This window comes from Hemitrygon akajei, chromosome 9 (genome assembly GCF_048418815.1).
Source record: "Hemitrygon akajei chromosome 9, sHemAka1.3, whole genome shotgun sequence".
In the NCBI taxonomy this organism is placed as follows: Eukaryota; Metazoa; Chordata; class Chondrichthyes; order Myliobatiformes; family Dasyatidae; genus Hemitrygon; species Hemitrygon akajei.
The window spans coordinates 147,154,181-147,170,456 of record NC_133132.1 but is presented as its reverse complement, the minus strand read 5'-3'; the positions used below and the strand labels follow the sequence as shown (position 1 = coordinate 147,170,456).

General features: G+C 39.4%; 1 protein-coding gene across 1 annotated transcript in view; it reads right to left on the bottom strand.

Annotated features, from left to right (window-relative positions):
• Positions 1-262: 262 nt before the first annotated feature.
• LOC140733635 (intron Large complex component GCFC2-like) overlaps positions 263-16,276 on the bottom strand; it is a 42,088-nt gene continuing 26,074 nt past the window's right edge. The window contains exons 13-19 of the mRNA XM_073057236.1: positions 15,075-15,225; positions 14,603-14,724; positions 8,382-8,458; positions 7,279-7,345; positions 6,331-6,477; positions 4,494-4,645; positions 263-807 (exon numbers count right to left, since the gene is read on the bottom strand). Coding sequence (XP_072913337.1) covers positions 690-807; positions 4,494-4,645; positions 6,331-6,477; positions 7,279-7,345; positions 8,382-8,458; positions 14,603-14,724; positions 15,075-15,225 — 834 coding nt within the window. The 3' untranslated portion in view covers positions 263-689. The remainder of the gene's footprint in view (positions 808-4,493; positions 4,646-6,330; positions 6,478-7,278; positions 7,346-8,381; positions 8,459-14,602; positions 14,725-15,074; positions 15,226-16,276) is intronic.

Here is a 16,276-nt window from a genome sequence, read left to right as displayed (position 1 = left end):
TACAGTATTGTCCTAGCTCTCATCGTGTAAAAGGTAGATTTGGAGAAACTATTGTTTTTAATTTAAAGTTATCTTTCAGATAGGAGACAGCAGGTGAGTTTCTTTTTAGAAAAAGCCAATGGATGTTAATTAGCTCAATAAGATGAAATAGTTGTCCAGCAGTAATACACAGAAGTCACAATAACTTTCTCTAGCTCTAGTTTTTTCATTAATCTATAGATTTCCTGCATGATCAAGGATGAACTTAAAAAATGATACTGAAAAATTTAAAAATTATTTATTCAACAGTTTTTACAAAAAGGTAATTCATAACTTATGGCTATTCAAGGCATTTTGGCAAGTCTCAGATTATTTTACATATGTTTGTATATTAGAGTTTAGACATTGGTTCTGAGTGATCTAACAGCAAGTTTTCAGTTTAAACATGTTAGCATTTTTCCTGCTTAATAGATTTAAGAATGAGACACATCAAAGTGGATAATATTTATAAATGCCAATGTACTTCAAGTAAGCTTTAGAGAACAACTTTAAACCAAGGTTGTTATTTGGACCTGTCTAATACTATACTGGACTTAAGGTATAGGCAATTAAAATAGGCCATAAAATCTTTTTGAAAAAACATGGATATTAATTATTACAAGATATCAAGAAACATGGTTGAGTAAAGAATGTATAGCAATTAGTTCATTTTAGTTTCCTTGAAAACTCCATTCCAGATCTTCTAACTTGCACTCGTTGATGATCCCCTCAGTTTGTTCCAGGGCATGGATCATGGCTAACATCTTCAGCATTTCTTTTATTGATTCTCTGGAAGTTGAAGGGAAATATATTAATGTATATGAGTCTGAATAACACAAATGCAAGGGTTATGAAGTAAGTCATTCATTTTAGGCAATAATCAGGGATTTAGAAAGAAATGATAAGAGTTGGCATTTAGCCCGAAGGCTGTATGCAGAGTCATAAAGCATAGAAACAGGCCTTTAACAAATCCATGCCAAATTTCTGCTAATCTGGTCAATCCCATTTTATTCTCCCATCAACTTGCCAACATACTAAGGACAATATACAGTAGAAAATTTGCCTACCAAACGACAAGTCTTTGGGATTTGGAAGGAAATCCTGAAAGAAACCCATGTACTCAAAGGGAACACCAATTCACAGACAATGACAGAGGTCAGGAATGAACCTGGGGCACTAAGTTGTGAGGCAGCAGCTCTATCAGCTCCACCACTGCCATTCAACAAGATTGTGGCTATGTTATTAATATCCACACCCAGGATTCTATCACACTAGTTTATAATGACAGAAATGTTGGCTGTATTCCCTTACTTAGCAAATGACACCAACATTGAAATAATGTTTCAGCAAGGCCTTTTACAAATTTAGTAAAACGCTCTTTATACTCAACCTTTGGAAATGAGAACTATCATACTAATCCTCTCAATAGCCAACCACACTTGTGCATTTGCTTTCAATGACTTGCGTACAAAGATACGGCACAGCCAGTATTGCTGCTGCCTCACCGATCCTTTCCTGACCTCCAGTGCCATCAGGGTGGTCTCTGAAAGTTCTTGTGGGCCTCCTCTGGGTTCTTCCACAAGCTACAGATGTACAATTTGATAGGGGAGTGGTAGAATCCTGGGATGGGGATTGGGGGAAAGTAGTTAAATGTGGATTGTACAAGTATATTGCTATGAATATTATCAATCTAGAATTAGTAGAAAAAGATAGATGATTGTCTAAGTGGGGCAAATGGCTTGTTAGTGTACTGTTTTGTATTATGGCTACAAAACCCAGGTGCCTTTGAACATTATTATTTCCTACTTTCTCTGATTTAAAAACATTAAGAACTTTATTTTCTACTTAATAACCTCACATTTTTCTTTCAATGTGTGCCATCTGCTATGTTCTTCACTCCTTTAGCTTATTTAAAGCACCTGCAAGTCTTCTTGCCTTACCATCAGTAATCATAGTCCCTGAGGTTCCAGTCAGCAGCAAATATCAGCTAGGACTAGAATACAAAAGCAAGGATGTGACGTTGAGGCTTTATAAGGCATTGGTCAAATTGCACTTGGAAGTATTTTGAGTGTTTTTGTCCCCTTATCTAAGAAAAGATGTGCTGACCTTGGAGAGAGGCCAGAGGTGGTTCACAAGAATGATCCCAGGAATGAAAGGGTTAATGTATGAAAGATGTTAGATTACTCTGGGCCTGTACTCACTGGAGGTTAGAAGAATGAGGGGTGAGTCTCTTTGAAGCCTATTGGATATTGAAAGGCTTAGACAGAGTGCACATGGAAAGAATGTTTGCTATAGTGGGGGAGTCTAGGACCAGCTTCAGAATAGGTGGATGTCCCTTTAGAACAGATGAGGAATTCCTTTGGGCAAAGGGTGATGAATCTGTAGCATTCATTACCACAGATGGCTATGCAGGACAAGTTACTGGGTATATTTAAGGCAGAAGTTGACAGAGTCTTGATTAATCAGGGCATCAAGTTATGGGGTGAAGGCAGGAGAGTAGGATTGAGAGAGTTAAGTTAGCCTTGATATACTGACAGAGCAGGCTCATTGGTCACTATGGCCTAACTGCTTACTCCTATGGCTTACAGAGAGATGTTACATTTGATTCCTAAAGTACCTTAAAAGTCATGGTCCATCAACCAGAGAAGCAACCTTTTGTCTCTACATTCAATCGAAGCTAGTTATAATACAGTTTCATGTGCTCTCATTTACTTTTGTCCTTTGTGGGAGCTTACACAAAGTGTTCTGACATCAAATATGTCATATTTTGTGTGCCATAGTTCCCGAGAAGATATTAGATTGCATAGAAGGACAGTGTTTAAAAGAAGCAAGCAGGGTCAGTCGGCAGATTTTGCATGCCAGTTCCTGAGGAGACTCTGGATTGCTTAGAGGAGACAGAGTTTGAGAGAAGCGAGTGGGGCAGTCGGCACACTTAGTGCACCATGATTTCTAAGGAGACATTGGATTGTGCATAATTAGACACTTGGCAAGGTCCATAAAACGTCTGGTTTAAGTGGAGCCATCATTGTGTGAGTGGGTCAGTGTTAGAGTGGGGTGTTGAGGCTTTGCCGAGGAGAGGCATAAGCCTTGGGTAGATTTTTCTTTCATTATTCTTTCTTATTGGACACTTAGAGCAGTGGGAATGCCAGGCAGAATTGTAGAATGCTCATCTTGGATGTGGGAAGGCAGAGAGACCTCCAGTGTCCCCGACAACTACACTTGCAAGAAGTGCATCCAGCTGAAGCTTCAAACAGATAGTGTTAAGGAGTTGGAGCTGGAACTGGATGAACTCCAGATCATTCAGGAGGCCAAGGGTTGATAGACAGGACATACAGGGAGGTAGCTGTAGGACACAGGTAACCGTGTAAGCATCAGGAGGGAGAACGGATAGGCAGTCATGCAGATACCCCTCAACAACAGGTATCACTTTAGATACTGTTGTTGGGGGGTGGGGGGATGACCTAGCAGAAGAAAGCCGCAGAGGTCAGATCTCTGGCACTGAGTCTGGCTCTGTGGCTCAAAGGGAAGTGGGGAGAAGTGACCTGCAGTGATAGGGGATTCATTGGTTATGGAAACAGAAAGGAGGTTCTGTGGATGAGAACGAGATTCCCAGATGGTGTGTTGCCTCCTGAGTGGAAGGGTCAGGGACATCTTGGATCAAGTCCACAGTATTCCTAAGTGGGAGGTGAGCAGCCAGTGATTGTGGTCCAGGGTGGTACCAATGACATGAGTGGGAGGGGTGACAAAGTGAGTCCGGGGGGGGGGGGGGGATGTTAGGTGCTAAGTTAAAGGACAGGGCCTCCAGCATTGTGATCTCAGGATTGCTACCCATGCCAAGAGCGAGTGAGGCCAGAAATAGGAAGATCAAAAAGTTTTAAATGTGGCTAAGGAGATGGTGCAAGAAAGTGGGCTCTAGATTTTTGGATTATTGGGCTCTCTTCCAAGGAAGGTTGGACCTGTACAAAAGGACTGAAGTGGCCACACTCAGAGTGCTGGCTTCAGATAACAGGTGACCACCAACAGAAATAAAGGGAGTAAGCAGTCAGTGCGGAATTCCCCTGTGGCCATTCTCCTCAGCAACAAGTATACCCCTTTGGATACTATTAGGGGGTGATGACTATCAAGGCAAGGAAGCAGCTGCCAGGCCAGTGGCACTGTGGCCAGCTCTGTAGCAGATCAATACTGAAAGGAGGCTCGATAGGGAAACGGAGAGTAGATTCTATGGCTGTAAAAGAGAGGCCAGGTTGGTGTTTTGCCTCCCAAGTGCTAGGGTCCAAGATGTCTTGGAACTGCTGCAGAAGACACTCAAGTTAGAGGCTGAGCAGCTAAAGGTTGTGATATGCAATCTGCTACCAATAAACTGACAATGAATAAATTGGACTTGATGTTTTGTTAGAGAGTTTGCTTCAGATGTTATCAATGAACAGCACAATGAAACTAAATATGTTAATTCCCTGTCAACATATTTAAATCACCTTCCAATATTATCCACGTCTTGAGTCGTTGCACCATTCTCATATATTCTACGTATAGATTGCAGCAGATATTTACAAAGGTTTTCCAATTGGGGAAGGCTACTCCGTCCTTGCAGATTTTCAAACCAACACCGGGGAAAGCAATCTATAATCTGAAGGTAAAAGCAAAATCAGTATTCTCACAAGCAATAAAAACAAATATTTAATAGTTATTTTCAAACTACGAAATAAAGTTGTTAAGATGACCAGCTATTAAAAAATGCATGGTACTGTGGCAGAATGTATCAATAATCAGGAATTCTGGCAATTCTTTCAATTCTGTTGCTGAAGCAAATGGAAAAGAAAAGAGTTACAGAGCCATTCACTTCCTGGGAACCAGAACTGTCAGAATACTGTGGGGGAATTCTAACATTTCATGTGAACTGAAGCTTCACATACGAATGCATTTCTCCACAATTCAATCACAGAAGTTAGCTGACTTTTAAGATCAATGGATCAGCTAAGTCAGACCTAATGTTAGCCCATAGTTGTTTTCTATTCAACCCCACAGAAAAAAAATATCTTTTAGTAATATTCCAGAAATTGTCTTGCAAATTACAATGTCTGATTCCATGTTCCCAAAAGAAAAGTCAGCATCATGTTTAAGTCTCAAGTTTAAACTCAAGAATGCTCAAAGGCAATCAAACATAAACACTAGGGACAATACTGAATCAGAAAACACCAGAAATGCACGCACAGACTTTTGGATCTTAACATGTTTAATCATTTTTTTAAAAATTATAAAATTACACTAATAGTGCACACTACTAGGTCACAAACAGGATTTCTGAAATCCCTCCTGCAATACACTGTTTAAACTTTACATGTTTTAAAATTCTGTTTTTAGTTCAAAAATAACAATTTACAATGTTAATATTGTAACAACAGTTTTTGAAACAACTACATCAAAACATTTTGTTATGACCGCAGCCCCCTCCTTCTTGAGAATTGCAAGATCGCTATTAATTCGGGTCTTGGACCCAGGAAATGAGAGAGAATCCTCAAGGTTTTGGAATGTGTCCTGGCCCCTCAGCAAGACAAAGCCACGGATACCGGCCATTGTCTCTTGGAGACACCTTTGTGGATTGGGGACTGGGCTACGTGCAAGCCCTCAGGGCAATGTGGGCTGGGTGACGGGGAGAGATTGCATCATCCCAACCTGATTGACATCTGAGACCACGTGAGTAAGGATAAAAGAAGGTCTGGGGAACAACCCCTTTAGACGCACCAGAAGACACGCTAGCGATCCCATAATAGCGGGCAGCCATTTGAAGGAAGCCACGTGCGTTTGGTTCCCTTGCCTGGGAGCCGGTGGCGGGTACCACAGAAACGATTTTCTTGAACTAACAACGGGGAACCAACTCCCCCGACCCAACGGATTGGCCTCATCAAAAGACCCGGGCAAGTTTCTTTTTTCTCACAAATCTCTCTCTCTCTCCAACAAGTGAAAACCCAGCGGTCCTCAAAAACCAGAAGCCTGCAGGAACTGAGTGACTCTTATATTTCCAACGGACAATATATTTCCCCCTAGACAAACGATAGAGCTATTTCTTATTGATGATTATTACCATACCCGCGCTTTAGATTGAGTATTGACGACGTATATTATCTGAATGTTTGTATTAACCTTACTTTTGTGCCCCTTCATAAATAAAGACTTTTAAAAATAGTACCACCAGACTTCAACGGACCTCTCTATCTTTGCGGGTAAGTGACCCAGTTACGGGGTTCGTAACAATTTTAAAACAAGTCATTTATATCTCATTTACCAAACATTACCTACATGCCCACTAATTACCTTTTCACATTTTTCTATATTCTTTGAATGAGGTGGAGAAGTTTGAAGGATTAGTAAAATGTAACGATTGAGTAGTTTGTCCAGACTCAAGTCCTGTAGAGTCTCATCTGGTAACAAGCCATCCCACTGAAGAATATTACCCAATAGCTGAAAGGAAAAATATATTTTAAAAATACCAATATTCAACTTAAACTAAAATTTCAAAAATGTTTTCAAAAACATGAAAACAGGCATTTGACATGATTCTGTTAAAATTAATTACTGAAATTATAATTCAAAACAGACGGAAGAGCATACACATTAAAATGCGGACATTGCATGACTATTTCCTCAAATTTGACTCCTTGTTCTTAATAACAGTGCACATTATGCTCTAATGTCTAACTCCCTTCCCAATTTAGCATTGGTCATTTTCTTTGTCTATTAAATTTCTGATATTTTTAATCATTAATCATTGTATTTTTGCTTTTGTCCTTCTTCACTCTCTAAACAGGAGCTTCTTAATGTTCTTGGTTTCAAAAAACTCAGGCAAACAGTAGTTATAAACACAACAGGAATCTGTGAACCCATTTTGAGCACTCAACTGAAGAGCTGATCATATCTGATACTCTCCATTTTTCTTCCCCCAACAGGAAGTGCTAGATCCCCAGTTAGCATTCCCAAATCCATCTGGCCAGTTAAGATTAAAAAAAAAGTGTCTCTTTTATATAGATCTTAAAATAATCCACATAATAAGTATCAGGAAATTTAGCTTCTGCTTATTCAGGGACTTTATTCAAATTGTTGTATTGACATCAATAGTGTGTTCAGTTAGCGTACTGCTACATCCTTTGTTAATGAAGCAGCCTATACACTAACAGGAAAACTCAGTCAGTGGTAACATTTATTTTGGACACTCAAGACAAAATATATGAAAGTAGAATTAGCATTCAATAGACGTATTCTGACCTTTACAGCTGACCAGAACTGTCTTTCCTGAAACTGAGAATGGATTGAAGTTCGATCTTCCAAAACACTGTTAAAATAAAGTGAAAAAGTTGAAAGACTCACAGAACTACAAAGGTTCTAAAGGCAGACTTTGATGTCCCTTAAGCAGAAATATTTGTGCCTGAATATAAAGTAATTCACTCTTAATCACTTATTTCTGATGATTTTTCAACCATGTGGATATTTCAAAGGAACAAGGTTTACTTAAAAGAGAATTCAGATATAATCACCATTTTCTCATTAATGGAACTTAGAATATTTATTAAAATACTCCCATTTGATTGAGTGAAGGCAGGATCAAGCTCACCCTCGATGCTAAAATGGCACCTGTACAAATAGATGTTTGGGTGGGCTACAAGAAGGTAAACTAAATCCAAGAAACCACGAAAATTAGGATAAAGAAAACATTTGGAACACTTTACATCTTCAATCCATTGAGACATTAGCAACTGCCTTGGGTGGGGTATTTGGTGACAAGGAGACTGGGGCACGTTTTAAGGATTCCTTATGAACCCATTCTTATCTCTGTTGTAGATTCTTGTTGACAGTGCTAAATGAAAGCTTTGGCTCAGGGATTTTTTCAGTATATTCTTTCATTTAAATACGACCAGTGGAAATAATTTAAACTACAGTAAAATCATTCTACTCCCAAAAGAAAAACAATTTAAAAAGTAAAGCAAATTGCAATATTTTAATAGGCAACATACGGACAATGTGAAAAGAAAAAATACCAAAATATGAATGAGCTTTAAGAGGCAGTTCCTGGAGGTCAATTACGAAACAAAAGTACAAGTAAGGTAACAAATGAGAAGGTAAGCAAGTGCAAATGAAAGGAAGGTGAAATGTCAAACGCTGACATGCTCTGCTTTGCAATGAAGGGTACTGTTTATTAATTAACATATGCTCTTCAAATGTGCCCAAAATCTCCACAGAAAAAAAATTGATGATTTGACCCATATAGCAATAAAAGGTCAGAAAAAACAACTTACCAAGCTCTTGTGGAGCTTCACATTGGTCATGCTTGAAGAAGTGAAAGGGAAATAATATAAAAGTGTTTTATTTACCTTTTCGGATAGAGAGGAATGAAAATGTCTTCTTCTACAGACAAGGTTATTCTCATGACAATACTTTTTTTCAGAGCCTAATTTAAGGAAAAATGGTCAGTGTGTTAAAATAGGGTCTTCTTGAAAATATTTCAACATATAGCCAAATATCAATATTTCTGTTTGAAAAGTGGCATTCTACAATAAAACAACTGATTATCTCAAGACATAAAACACTTAAGTTTTTAAATGTCCAAGACACATAAAACGGTTAAAATCAGTTGCAGCATTAACAAAAGACAAACCCTCAAACTCATCTTGGGCTTCTGTCAAAGCTGATTAGTGACATTTTGGGGCAGCATCTCCACAATGCACCTCCCTCATCAACTTTTGCTTTTATCTTATCACTGGATGTGAGATAAAAGAGGCCCTGAGAGACAGGCATACTGAGGCAGCAAAGGTACTGCTTTCAGTGGACCCAGTCCATTATGCTCAAACCAAAGGTTAGAGCCAAAAACCAAAAACTTCAGAATACTAAGATATTCTCATACTTCCTTATACTATTGACTGAAACTTCTCTAAGGCCCAATTACCATCTGCTTCATGAGAGATTAAAATGCAACACAAAATATTTGGCTTACAATCAATTTATTTTTCAGTGGCAATATTTTACATCTGATTGTCTTGGTAATACATCCTGATCATTAAGCTACAGCTTCACAGCAATGACTATGAATACTTATCAAATTGACAGCGAGATCACTTTTTGACAGAGTTAAGATTAATTTAGAACCAAGCACAGCCTAGATGACTGGGATTTGTAATAAATATTCATACTGACCTTTTGCCTATCACACATCAATCAGTGTTATAAAACCTGCATGAATTTTTGAGTCATTAGAGAACTTGTGAACGGTTCCCCAAAAGTATCTGTTCAGAACATTAATGCAAGGAGAAACACTGGAAATGACAAAGCTTCGAATCCACCCCATTTATTTCCTGCATGTCAGCCCTTAGATCCTCTCCTGCTTCCACCCTATCAGCCTCGGCATTCAACAGATCATTTTTCATCACCATCAAGCACATGTTCCTCTCTCTTCTCCTTTCAGTAATTTGAAGGGACCATTCCTTTTTGAGTCCCTGGTCCACTCCTGTGTCCTTTGCACAGGAGATGCACCACTAGTCCTTTTAGCTCTTTCCTTCCCACCATCCAGGGACCAAAATGGTCCCAAGTAAAGCTCCACTTTACTTGAATTTTTTCCAAACTAATATATCGGTGTCTGCTCTGACCATCTACCCTATCTACGCCTCTCATAATTTACTTTGTCACCAAACAATTGATTAACTAGAGTGTACAATCATCACAGCGATATTTGATTCTGTGCTTTTGTGCTCCCTGAAGTACAAATCGAAGTAAATATAATTAAAATTTAAATTATAAATCATAATTAGAAAATAGAAAAGGGAAAGTAAGGTAGTGCAAGTCAGGTCCAAATATTTGGAAGGTACGGCCCAGATCCGGGTCAGGATCTGTTCAGCAGTCTTATCACAGTTGGAAAGAAGCTGTTCCCAAATCTGGCTGTATGAACCTTCAAGCTCCTGACCCTTCTCCCGGAGGGAAGAGGGACAAAAATTGTGTTGGCTGGGTGGGTCATGTCCTTGATTATCCTGGCAGCACAGCTCCGACAGCATGCAGTGTAAAGTGAGTCCAAGGATGGAAGATTGGTTTGTGTGATGTGCTGGGCTACGTTCACAATCTTCTGCAGCTTCTTCTGGTCTTGGACAGGACAACTTCCATACCAGGTTGTGATGCACCCTAGAAGAATGCTTTCTATGGTGCATCTATAAAAATTAGTGAGGGTTTTAGGGGACAAGCCAAATTTCTTCAGCTTTCTCAGGAAGTAAAGGCGCTGGTGGGCCTTCTCGGCAGTGGACTCTGCTTGGTTAGACCAAGTCAGGTCACTTGTGATATTCACCCCGAGGAACTTAAAGCTTTTGACCTGTTCCACCTGCGCACCACCGATGTAGATGGGGTCGTGCGGTCTGCTACTCCTTCTGAAGTCAACAACCAATTCCTTCGTCTTGCTGAGGTTGAGGGATAGGTTATTGTCTTCGCACCATGTCACCAGGTTATTAATTTCCTCTCTGTACTCAGACTCATCATTACCCAAGATACGGCCTACAATTGTGGTGTCATCAGCAAACTTATATATTGAGTTCGATGGAAACTTGGCTACACAATCATGGGTGTACAGTAAGTACGGCAGGGGGCTGAGTACACAGCCTTGTGGGGCACCGGTGCTCAGAGTGATTGTAGAGGAGAGCTTGCTCCCATTTTTACAGCCTGGGTCCTGTCTGTGAGGAAGGTGAAGATCCAGCTGCAGATCTGAGTGCTAAGACCCAGGTTCTGGAGCTTAGGAATCAGTTTATTTGGAATGATGGTATTAAAGGCAGAGCTGTAATCAATGAAAAGGAGCCTTACATATGCGTCTTTATTCTCCACATGTTCTAAGGAGGAATGTAGTGCCAGAGAGATGGCATCTGCCATTGACTTGTTGCTCCTGAAAATATTCGTAGTGCACCAGTCTCCCCCTAACTTTGCCACGTTTTCCTCTACCTCCTTTGTTGAAGACTAATAGTTTATATTTTTCAAACCCCTTTTTCTGATTGTGATAATTTTACATCTTATCAGAACACTCTCAGTCCCAAAGATGACAATTCAATTTTGTCTCAGGACTTGCATGACCAGATGCAAGAACAGTTACTACCCCTCTATCATCAGCTCTTGAATAAAAGGGGAAAACTACTGCTCTATCATTGAAATGTTCCTACAACCTTAAATCTTACTTTAAGGACTCTATCCCATTATGTCACGTTTTCATTATTTAATGCTCTTTACCTATATTTGCATTTGCACTCTGGTAATCTTTTATTGATGCTGTTACAGTTACTATTCTATAAATTTACTGAGCATGCCCACAGGAAAGTAAATCTCAGGGTTGTATATACTCTCTAATCCAGGCGCATGTTAGTTAATATCTTCTGCAGCCTCTCCAAAGTCTTCACTTCCTTCATGAAATGCCATGATCAGAATTGTACAGAACACTCCAACTGTGGCCTAACCAAAGACTTATATAGTTGCAATATGATTAGTCAACTTTTATACTCAATGGCAGCTATGTTCGGTTGCAGAGTCCAAATATTATTACAGAACTATTATCATGAATGAACTCATACATCTTGCATTCTGTTGTTATTAATATAGGCAGTAAATAATTTAAAGCCACGCCAGGTTCTTGGGGCACTCCAGTTGGTTTAAATTATCTGTCGTTTTCTATTATTTGCTTGGATCTCTTTACGAGAGTCCAACGTTTATCATAGCTATCCCCTTCCTTTACACATATTCTTTCAAGCTTTAGACTTTTATTTTGATATTATTTTCCAGTTTATTCACATGGTCAATATTCTCCCTCCTTATGAGGTTTTTAGACTTTCAATACTCCAATATGGATTCTTGAAAATATTCGTAGTGCTCCAGTCTCCCCCTAACTTTGCCACATTTTAAGAAAATTTTAAGAAAGGAGGGAGGGAGAAAACAGAGAACTATCAACCTGTCAGCCTGACATCGGTGGTGGGAAAGATGCTAGAGTCCATTATTAAGGATGAAATAGTGGCATATCTAGATAGCAGTGATAGGATTGGGCCGAGCCAGCATGGATTTACCAAGGGTAAATCATGCTTGACTAATCTGTTGGAGTTTTTCGAGGATGTAACCAGGAAGTTAGATAGGGGAGATCCAGTGGATGTAGTGTACCTCGATTTTCAGAAGGCATTTGATAAGGTCCCACATAGGAGATTGGTGGGTAAAATCAAAGCTCAGGGCATCAGGGGGGAAGACATTGACATGGATAGAAAACTGGTTGGCAGATAGAAAGCAAAGGGTAGCGGTGAATGGGTGTTTCTCGGAACGGCAGGTGGTGACTAGTGGGGTGCCACAGGGCTTGGTATTGGGACCACAGCTGTTTACAATTTACGTCAACGATTTGATTGAAGGCATTGAAAATAACATCAGCAAACTTGCTGATGATACTAAGCTGGGTGGCAGTGTGACATGTGATGAGGATGTTAGGAGAATTCAGGGTGACTTGGATAGGCTGAGTGAGTGGGCAGATACTTGGCAGATGGCGTTTAATGTGAATAAATGTGAGGTTATCCACTTTGGGAGTTAGAACAGGAAGGCAGATTATTATCTGAACGGTATAGAGTTGGGTAAGGGAGTAATACAAAGAGATCTCAGAGTCCTTGTTCATCAGTCACTGAAGGTGAATGAGCAAGTGCAGCAGGCAGTGAAGAAGGCTAATGGAATGTTGGCCTTTATTACAAAGGGAATTGAGTACAAGAGCAAGGAAATCCTCTTGCATTTGTACAGAGCCCTGGTGAGACCACACCTGGAGTATTGTGTACAGTTTTGGTCTCCAGGGTTAAGGAAGGACATCCTGGCTGTAGAGGAAGTGCAGCGTAGATTCACGAGGTTAATACCTGGGATGTCTGGACTGTCTTACGCAGAGAGGTTAGAGAGACTGGGCTTGTACACGCTGGAATTAAGGAGATTGAGAGGGGATCTGATTGAAACATATAAGGCTATTAAGGGATTGGACAAGATAGAGGCAGGAAATATGTTCCAGATGCTGGGAGAGTCCAGTACCAGAGGGCATGGTTTGAGAATAAGGGGTAGGTCATTCAGGACAGAGTTAAGGAAAAACTTCTTCTCCCAGAGAGTTGTGGGGGTCTGGAATGCACTGCCTCGGAAGGTAGAGAAGGCCAATTCTCTGGATGCTTTCAAGAAGGAGCTAGATAGGTATCTTATGGATAGGGGAATCAAGGGATATGGGGACAAGGCAGGAACCGGGTATTGATAGTAATTGATCAGCCATGATCTCAAAATGGCGGTGCAGGCTCGAAGGGCCGAATGGTCTACTTCTGCACCTATTGTCTATTGTCTATTTTCCTCTACCTCCTTTGTTCAGGACTAATAGTTTATATTTCTCAAGCCCCTTTTTCTGATTGTGATAAATTTCTGCTTTTAAAATAGCTGCATAAATATCTACCTTTGCTCATCTACTGACCTCTCCTTCAAATAGTTATCAAAGCCCACTATGGATAACTCAATCTCCACTCCTCTGTAGTTGAGAACACTGGTTTTGGACCAGAGACGTTCACCCTGTATCTGAAATTCCATGATGATATAATTCCTAGCTGCAAGATCTATTGTTATTCCACTTCATCACACATGCCGAAATTCTAAAGTAGCCTTTCCACCAGATTCCATAACGTATTGCTCTGAGAAACAATCCATGAAGCACTGTCTACTTTACTCAGGCCCATTTAATTAGTTCAATGATTTAAATAACCTATATTAAATGCAATTCCCTTTACATGTACCTTTGATAGTTTCACATTTATGCTTGTTGCAAGGCAAATCTTTGGCAGTCTATTTTTAGTACTCCTTATTTTCACATAACCTAGTCCCCACATCACCACCACTGCATCCACATCACTTCTCAGTACTATACTGATACCTTCCTTAATCAATTTTGCTAGTCCATCATTTTTTCCTTTTTGTCCATTCTTTTGAAAAGCTGGGCAACTTGGAATAGTGAGTCCAGGTCACCATGCAATCATGACCCTGTACAGGTGACCGCTCACCCCTGGTTTGCAAGATGATTGCTAGAAAATAGTGCATACATGATTTTCCATCATGAGGCCACATCATATGTGCCTGCATCAGGAAATGCAAACTGCCAAAAACCTTTGTGCATTGATTTTTTAAAACATTTTTTGCCCCTAGATTAAATACTGTAAGAATGAATTTTATTCCATATCTCTAATTTTTGTGTACTGTTTTCCGAATTTCTGTAATCTGAATGGCCATAACATGGGGGCCACCTGTAATTTCAAATCAAAGTCAATTTTATCAGTGCAAATGATGCATCTGTCTCATTTAAAATACTACCTGGATTTGGATTTAGATAAAGAGACATGCTTTGGTTTTACAAATAACTGTAATGATATCTTCTAACTATTTGCTTAAACCAAAACTGGAAATTCATTTCACAGAATGACTGCTGGCTTCATTGGTAATTAGCACAGGTTAATCTTACTTAAAGTAATAGTACTCAAATAATATTAACTGTAACATTAACTTTTAACTCAGCAAGATTCTTTAGAAGTAATTCCTGTACCTGTGTGGCCTTGCTTTGTTCACTTCCGAACACATTATATTCCTCTTTCAGTTTTCTGAAGATTTGTACTAAACACTTTGTTTGTGAGGACGATAAAGGATCCCACACATGAATTACAAAACCTGGGAGGGTAAAATTAAAGTGCTTTTGTAAATCATAAATAGCTTGCATATTAACTGAATAATTTAATTTTTTCCATTAAGTGTAATAACGTACAATATGATTTCAATTACTATCATTACAATAAAAACCCAACTATTTCCATGAAAACCTAGGAAAGCCTAAAATACTGTTCACATTGGAAACATGAAATGAAATCAAGTTGTAAAGGTCCAGCAGTATCTTCAGAGGACAAAAGTTTTAAAATTTCATGTGATTCTTATTGGTTTGAAATGATTTACTGCTTATTCTGTTCCTACTATAATTAATTTACAACATCAAAATCAAGAAAATGTAGTTACCAATAAATTACCTTCAATTTTAGGAATGACTGTTTTCTCAATTACTGTCAGAAGTAATGTTGCATCAGACTTGTCTTTTTTCTTAAATTCTTCATCTTCCAAATGACAGTACTCTTCCAAAGCTGAAATCCACGGCATTTCCAACAAGTGTAAACAATCTTGCTACAGAGCAAAGATGGATTTTAGGGATCTGCTAAGCACTTCCACCCAACTCTAATCAGTTCACTAAGAGTACTGCTAGATACTGGAGCAGCAGCGTTTGATGCTGAACTTGGTGACGTTTGTAAGAAGTTTGCTCACTCTATGTGATTTCCTTTGGATGCTCCAGTTCTCCCCACACCTTAAAGATGGGCTGGTTGATAAGGTGAATGAACAACTGCAAATTGCCCTTAGTGCAGGCAATTGGTAGAAGAATGGGAAGTGGGGCACGTGAAACAGAAGGGTTGGGGGGGGGGGGAATAAGTGGGGGAATGTGCTTGGTCTTGGTCTGAAAGCCAGCATAAACTTGATAGAGTGAGTGGCCTTTTATACAATAAAATTTGAAATATGATAGAACAAACAAATACCACCAGGACTTCCTGGAATATGGAACTTAGTTGTACTTCATTCACTCTACACTAAAAAAACAAGTGTTTTCTTTCATAGACAATGCCACAGGAGATGATAACTAAATGGTCAATAGCTTACCTACTCCATGGACTCAAGTGGCTTTGCTCTAAAGTGGACAATATGGTTCTTTGCATCTCTTCTGTGAGCAGAGATATCATTAAAGTCATACACTGGGAAACTAATCTGCCACTGAATCTTTCAGACTCGGTCAGACTTTAGCAGATGCTAATCTATTTATACTGCTCCCTGAAGGCATCAGGCTCAGGAGATGGGGGATTTTGCAGAAGGAAAAAACACCAAAAGCCTCTAATTTCTTTTTACTAACAATCAAATTCAGGTAGTATATGGCATCTACCAACTGAGAGTCTAATGATGCCTGGTGTGTGGAAGGCTGCCTCCACTACATTATTCATACAATATATAAAAGAATACAATAAACACAAAAATATTGTTGAGTTTTAAGTGAGATACCATCATGTGTGGATTTTGAGCCTGCTCCCAAAACAGTCTCTGTGGCTAATCTCTCTGGACATTTGCAAAATTTAGCTGGAACCCACACATTACAGTAGGGGCCACACCATTTTGTTATCCAACAAAAACACCC